Here is a 7,980-nt window from a genome sequence, read left to right on the forward strand (position 1 = left end):
TATATTTGTTATGTTCTCTTTGCAATCTAGCAATTTTTAGTACCTATAGGCAAATCTTAATCTATATTTCTTTATTTTATTTTCATCATTGTGTTTAGCTGTCATTGTACATGGTGTATAGTAAAGCGAAGTAGGAATAGGACCTGGTCAGGATCTGAAACAAAAAGTAAATATAATAAGTTGTCAAAAAATGTCCCATCTACATTCATGGACAAATTTAAAGAAACGCAATAAAATAGTTTAATAACTAATTTTGAAATTCTTTTAGGTGGTGCAATCATGTAATCAAAAACCTATTAGTTGCGTTCCTCTAAATTTGTCCATGAGTATATATCGAACCAACCAACTTTTACAATCTGATTTCAACCTGTCGCGTGCTTTGTACTTATGTGTTATGTGTAGGTACTAAAAAAGATAAACATATAAAAACTCAAAAATGAGCGTTTTCCCAGATATAAGACCTAGCTAGATCGATTTTTCGCCCCCGAAAACCCCCACAGCAAATTTCATCAAAATCGTTAGAGCCGTTTCCGAGATCCCCGAAACATATATACATATAAATAAATAAATATAATATACTTGGTCAACCAGATCTTGTCAGTAGAAAAAGGCGGCAAATTTGAAAAATTTAGGCGCGAAGGGATATCGTCTCATAGAAAATTTGAATTTCGCGCCTTTTTCTACAGACAAGATTTGGTTGACCATCTATAAATAAGAATTGCTCGTTTAAAGGTATAAGATATATAATTAATATTATATTATCAGTACCATAACATTTAAAAAAACTTCTAAATTATTTAGCAGTTACTTGTACAACGTAACTTACCGATGAATAGGTGACCAGAGACAGGTTTGTGAATTTCATGGCAGTAAACGCCACTGGTTTTTGGGCTCTGAAATGTAAACGTACCGGATATTAACATATGACTGTCAGTCATCTGCAAAATGTATGATGGAGTAAGATATCAATAAATGAAAAAAAAAGTCTTGCGCACTCCAGTGTATGACTGCGTAGTCATAAGACTTGTACTTAATATTGATTTAAATTTTGAATAAACGACGATTGAAACATAAACCGACCGGCGATAATGGACAGATGAATTTACAAATATTATCGATGTGTAAAATAAGACCGATTGATAGGCAAATGATTGATCTGTCTATGGACTGGCCGCTAAGCATTCTCTTCTGTCTGACGGTGAGTGGAAAGTAGCAATTTTATTGTAGTGCGTTTACATTTTTTGTGGTTATTATAGTGTCAGACCGACCTCCGAATAAGGAAAATGAGGGCGCGGCGACACCGAGGGTCTGTACGGTACCACCCACTGTTATACACCGCTAGCGCCACGTCCGCGTTCTGCAAACAATGTACTATTATTACAAGCCTTTTTCATCCCAACAGTGAGAATGTTCCCAGTAAACTCCTATTTTGGTGTGTTGAATCTAAGAGCAAGACAGATGAGCATATATACCTATATATGTCATACCTCTGACGAACGCACGGAAATATGACGACGAACGTTAATGAAAGTGGACGAACCCAAACAGTTACAGAATTAAATGAAATTAAACTTTCCTGAGACATATTTCAGTTCATTTTCGAACTTTTTGACACTAGACATTATGACATCTGGCCATTCTGGCAGTGGGGCATTATAACAATTTACCTAAATTACAAAAGGACATCACGACACCTACTATAGCAATAAGTATGGCAATAATACATATGGACTTATTGGCCGCAGGGCATTGTGACTCTGGACGTTTTGACATTTGGACACATATGTTCCTGTATGTTCCTAAACGCTCCATATGTCTCACGCTGAATTTTGCGAAACCTGTTTTGTGAATATAGCAATACTCACACAATGGAAAATATCATCAGCATACCAACATAGCATTCCTATTTGAATGAGTGCAGATACCAAAAATAGCTTACTGCTCACAGCCATTAAGGGTTCAAGGAGCTGAAAAAAAAAGTAATGTATGTAGTGATTTGTGCGAAACACGATTCATACAACTATTTTACTAATTTGTGCTATTAGACTAATATTAAAATACACAAAACGTTTAAAAATGGATTTAGAAAAAGAATGAGGACGAAATGCAAATGCGTAGGCAAGTGCAACTTGCTCGCAGATTAGGTACTGTCAAACTAAAAAAAGATTAGGAAGGCGATCTGAGTATAAAGATTACAAGTTCGCAGGTATTCACGTATTACGAGTAGGTATTATGTGCGTCGCTATATCCTCTTAATATATGCATGTATTATTATATTATATCTATTACTGGCTTGGCATACATTCGTGTTATATCTCTTAGTAGAGAGATTATATCAACAGTAATACTTTATAAATATTGGGTGCGGATGGCACTGTTATTTTAATATAACTTTACGCTTTATTATTAGCCAAAAACTTACATACTAACCACAATAACGAATACGACACAACATATATTTATTGAACTGAATACGACATTGATGAGATTCACTATCGTGAAAGCCTCTTCCAGGTCGTTGCAGTATCTGTAAATTAAAAACCAATGTTAAATTACCGACTGGTTTTACTATTAAAGTCTGTAAACAGTAATGGTTCACATAATATTGACTACGTGTCAGGAAACACTCTCAAATCTAATATTAATTGTTGCTGGCTTTTTTGCTGCAACTTATGTACCTAGATAAAGAAACAAGTACCTATACTTTGTTTTTATAGATACATCCAAGTTTTGGCCTTCGGTCTAAATATTGAAATATCTAGAGCAGGAACCAACTCATCCAACCCATCCAGAGCCCTTCTAAAGGAGTGTCGCGGGGTTGCAAGAAGGATAAGGGGTGCGTGAAATGTTTTACCAAAATGGACCATGAAGCTCATGAATGTCCTTTCCTTATGCTTGCACAAAGCGGGCTAATCTACAGAATGAGTTGAACAAGCCTTATAAGCCGTTGATGCAGTTTAATATTATCGACAATCTCTTGATAATATTCCTCCTGTGACTTGTCAGTTTCGGCTAATGTTTCCAGTCGCTTGTGTAGCAGCCGCAGCAACAAGGCGATGTGGCTGGCGAGGCCCGAGAACAGCAGGTCCGTGCAGATCATTATCCACACACAAGTCTGACCTGGAATACGGGAATGCTGGTTCAGATCCGTTCGGTTGAGTGCACGAACGCCATCTGATCGGCTAGTCGTGGACACTGGACACTGTTGCAGGTATCAGTTAACAGTTGTGGTATCACAAACTACCGATGTTCTTTCTCTAAGGACAGTTTGACAGTTCTATAAAGAATAAGTATTTGACTAAAATAGTATTATGTAGATGTACCTATACTACGTTGAATTACTTAAACGAATGAACATATACGTAGCAATGAATGCAGGGGAAGTTATTTATTTATGATTATGAGACACGGTGACTATATTACTTTTGTTCTTACAATACTATTTAACAGACAAAAAATGATCTAGATATTTAATATGACAGATGTGTACATAGTAAATGGCCTCAAAAACAATTATAGTCTGACAGTAACATTGCGTGAGGACGACTCTACACCAATTTTAAACTGTCGAAAGTGGATTAAGCAAAGAAAGTGAAATGATGTTTGTTTTGAGCACATCTCGCAATAGCAAATTGCGCTGTATCGTTTTTTAGATAGTTAATAGTGTGTATAGGCAGGCAATCAAAACGTTGGAATTAATTGTTACTTGCTTCTGAACAATAGCGTGTTCTACTTGTTCTCAATGTGATAATTGTTAAATCGATATTTGTTACTGTCATTATCTATCATGGCTTTCACTTATTTATTATTCTCAATTAAGAAATCGAGAATAAAAAGAAACAATGTAGACTAAGAAACTAAACTCACCAGCAAATATTTCAAATATGTAAACAATAACGTGGTTGATTGGCTTATATTTGTCAAACGGGTACCAGGACACCCATACGAAGCCGACTGCCGCGTCTTGCCCCTGCCACAGTTGGTACAGGTAAACGCATATTGGCGTCACGTTGTAGAACATCACGCCCCCGACGTTTATTGTGAAGTAACCTGCGCAAGTAAACATTAATCCCATCAAAAACATTACATGTAAAAAAGGAAACAAAGCAAGTCTCGCAAGAAGATTTTGAAATGTGATGTGAAACCAAGTCGGTTATTTTAATCAGTGCCAGGGGGTGTTAAAACCGTATCAATAAGATATCTTTAATTTGTAACGTCAAACTTCTATGAAATTATCACGCTTAATATATTACTTGAACTATCTGTGCTATCAAAATTGCTGCCAACTAAGCTTGGTCTTGCCTTGGTCTTTAATGATTTTCGTGTCGAAATGTATTTATTCGAAGATCTCGAGTTCTCGACAGAAAGTTTTTGACAAATAACTGGCACGCAGTATTTTTAATATAATTGTAATACGATAATTTAATTTACTTTGATGAACAAGGCGTAGTGCGGCCAGGCTCTTCTCCTTGATATGTCGTTCGTCTTCATCGAGCGGTTCCATGGGCCATATGCCCGACAGTTCGTCTAAATGTTCGGCGAACACGTTCTTTTTAGACCACAGGGCAAATACCTTCGCAATGCCTAAAAATACACAATACTTAACCTAAGCACACGGGAAACATAAATATTCCAATGCCACAAATAATTAAAATGTTGTAGGCCTCTATCTGTATCGTTTCGCTTCTCGTACTCGACTTACTTAAAGCGCCGTAGCCAAAAGTATGAAAAAGCGGAACAACTTCTTCGACTCGTGGCGAATTAGATAACGTGAGGCCAATGTAAACGATTTCACTGAAAACGTGATAGACAATGGTGCAAATCGACGCTACAAACATCAGCTTCTGTCGAAGAAGCCGCGCTGTGCCGTCTGGCCGCTTGAACGAAAGCCCTATGCACTGCATGCTAAACATGCATAGGGTTAAGGTTGCCCCTATTTCGCGTCTCGCTTCCGCTTTAGTGCTCATGATTACTCTCGGACTCTGCTTATAATAAATAATTGTAGTGTCTCGACCTCATTTATATACCCACAAAACCACTCCAATATTAATTAGGTACTTAACTACTTTGAAAGTGTTGGCAGTAAGTGGGTGTTTTAAAGTTGTTTCTTGTGATAGGGTTGATTACCACGCCTCTTTTTGTAAAGTTATCGCGTTAATGATTAAACCGTATGAATTTCAGTTCAATACATTATACAGTAATAAACACTTTCACAAAACATACTTAAGTGTAAATAATATTGGTTTATGATTAGGTACCTACATGATTTAAGTACTCGCATATCGAAGTACAGTCAACCAATTAAACTTCTGAGAAACTGTAGAACTTTAATACCGTTTATAATTTATAAACAAATAATGTACATTAAGGTCAATGTGGCTAATTCCGTCATAGGGTTATTCCGTCTATTAGCTTTTTCCTAAACAAAGGACAAAATGATAAATTCATCAACAAAGCAGCGATTGCTTTTAGTTTCAGAAACAAAAGCAAATGGGTTTTATTTGCTACGATTCAAAATCAAAGAAATATAAGCTCGTGGACGGATTAGCCCCTATGACGGAATTAGGTACATTGACCGTTGGTTTTATTTATTTATAGTAGGTAGTGGATCTATATATTATCACCATTATGAAATTCACATAAAAGTCCGCACAGTTATTTTTTTTCGGTAACTTGCTCGCCATCAAAGGTATTCAGAGATATAACTAATAACTATCTACATAATATATGTATACCTACCAAGTGGTAAAATCAAATGTTAATTCTCAAATGCTGGCTCAGTATAAACATAATGTATGCAGTTACATGTTTCTCATTTTGCATAATTCAGTAAGAGACTACATACATTTAGGTACGTGGGTGCCAGTTTGCGTGATTAGATCATGTCTAATCAAAGAGTACCGTAATGGGATAAGTCTCATAGTTTTCACGGCGCTCTGATTGAATCGCTGCGCCCGCCATGTTCCCCATTGTTGCGGTACACCCGCGCCACTCCGTTGTTTACACGCAATCCCGCTTAATTAATATGTGATAGTTCGCTATGAGACCGGATTTTCTTCATTACCTAATGTTATATTGCATTAACTCGGTGCACCGTAACGGAGGTAATATTCATAAGCTTTTTACATTTGCGGGAATCCGGAATCCGGATTGAGATGTTCGACAACAGTTTGTCGGGAATCTGTAGGTAGGCACTGCATCAAAAGTAAGGTAGAACATACCAACAAACAAAATTAACATAGTCAAATATCGGACGAATATAGAGAATACCACAAACAAAAAGGTTCCGCAGTGTATTGATACAATTATTCAAGACAAAAAAATAATTACATCTGCAGAAGAAATTTGCAACTCTTTTAATAATAAGTTCATAGACGAAGTATGCAGTGAAACTCAAAACAATACTTCAGAAAACATTTCATTAGACATGCCTTTACAAAACACTATTTATATAAAACCAACTTGCCACGCAGAAGTTATGAAAATAATTAATAACTTGCGCAATACAAAAGCAGTGGGGTATGACAAAGTTCCAACATCAATAATAAAAGAAAATACTGATCTATTTGTTTATCCCTTAAATCATATTATAAACTTATCTTTAGGAAATGGCTACTTCCCAGACAAGCTTAAATATACAATTGTAAAACCAATCTTTAAAAAAGGTAGCACTTCTGATTTGAATAATTACAGGCCGATTGCACTCATACCAATTTTTTCAAAAATTTTTGAAAAAATTATGTACCAGCGGTTAATAGACTTCTTTAATAAACACAACGTATTATCGAAAGAACAGTTTGGATTTAGAGCTAAAAGATCAACAACGTCGGCTGTTTATGAACTTATTAAAATAGTTTATTAGTAAAATTCCTGTTACTGGCATTTTTATGGACATGACAAAAGCCTTTGACAGGGTATGTCACAAAAGACTTTTGGATAAATTATACTACAATGGCATAAGAGGTAACTGTTTAAATTGGTTTAAAACTTATCTCAACAATAGACAACAAAGCACTGAAATAATGGCTTATTCCGAGAACACAAAAACTTTTGAAACCTACAGATCTTCGTACAGGATAGTTAAAGCTGGTGTCCCACAGGGCAGTTTACTGGGACCATTATTATTCCTCCTCTATATCAACGATTTGCCAAAAGTTACTAACAAACACAAAATTCTTCTATTTGCTGATGACTGTTCAATAATAGTAAAAAATGATAAGACCACACAGTATAAAGATGAACTAAATAAAGTATTTACAGATGTCAACAAATGGCTAGAAATAAACAACTTCAAGTTAACCTAAATAAAACTAAATGCATGGAATTTTATGCTACCCAGGGAAAACCAAATCAAATTAGTATAAAGTACAAGGATACAGAAATAGAATATGTTAACTCCACAAAATTTTTAGGTATAATGATAGATTCTAACTCTAACTGGCTTAACCACTCAGAACTTGTACTGTCAAAATTAAGTAGATTTGCCTACGCTTTAAAATGACTTAGAGAAGTATCTACAGAAAATACAGCTCTTCTAGCTTTCCACGCCTATGTCATGTCAAATCTACGCTATGGAATTATTTTATGGGGTAATGTTGGGAATAAAGACCAAGTCTTTAGATTACAAAAAAGATGCCTCCGCTCTATATATGGTCTTAATCAAACTGAGTCATGTCGTACGCTGTTTCTCGAGAATAAAATACTAACTTTTCCAGCCCTTTACATATTTGAAATCAGTCTGTTTGTAAAAAATAACCTGAATATGTTTGAAGGTAGAAATCCAAGACCACGTCTTCAGTCTAAATATGGTTATGATATTGGTTATCCTACGTCAACTTCGGCATTTTTTTCAAAGAGTGTTATGGTTATGTGTCCAAAAATATACAATAAATTACCAATCCACCTGAAGAAGTTGATGCCGATGGAATTTAAAAGAAAACTTTTTCACTGGCTTGTGGAGAAATGTTTTTACAGCATCTC

General features: G+C 35.6%; 1 protein-coding gene across 1 annotated transcript; it reads right to left on the reverse strand.

Moving 5' to 3' along the window:
* Positions 1–88: 88 nt before the first annotated feature.
* On the reverse strand, positions 89–4,973 carry LOC134661129 (odorant receptor 4-like). The gene is made up of 9 exons (XM_063517081.1): positions 4,703–4,973; positions 4,432–4,584; positions 3,868–4,050; positions 2,937–3,120; positions 2,431–2,527; positions 1,866–1,967; positions 1,269–1,357; positions 827–893; positions 89–154 (listed from the first exon to the last, which is right to left on the reverse strand). Exons 1-9 carry the CDS (start codon positions 4,965–4,967, stop codon positions 95–97), a joined length of 1,200 nt encoding a protein of 399 aa, XP_063373151.1. The 5' UTR covers positions 4,968–4,973; the 3' UTR covers positions 89–94.
* Between the last annotated feature and the right edge of the window lie 3,007 nt (positions 4,974–7,980).

This window comes from Cydia amplana, chromosome Z (genome assembly GCF_948474715.1).
Source record: "Cydia amplana chromosome Z, ilCydAmpl1.1, whole genome shotgun sequence".
Classification (NCBI taxonomy): domain Eukaryota; kingdom Metazoa; phylum Arthropoda; class Insecta; order Lepidoptera; family Tortricidae; genus Cydia; species Cydia amplana.

What these genes read in the sequence shown, in the direction of transcription:
- LOC134661129 (XM_063517081.1), bottom strand. Translation starts at nt 4,967, where the DNA reads ATGAGCACTAAAGCGGAAGCGAGACGCGAAATAGGGGCAACCTTAACC. An exon ending in GTGTCGTATTCGTTATTGTG is followed by an intron (nt 1,968 to 2,430) that starts GTTAGTATGTAA and finishes TTTTTTTTTCAG; the next exon opens with CTCCTTGAACCCTTAATGGC. An exon ending in CTCATTTTCCTTATTCGGAG is followed by an intron (nt 894 to 1,268) that starts GTCGGTCTGACA and finishes TTTACATTTCAG; the next exon opens with AGCCCAAAAACCAGTGGCGT.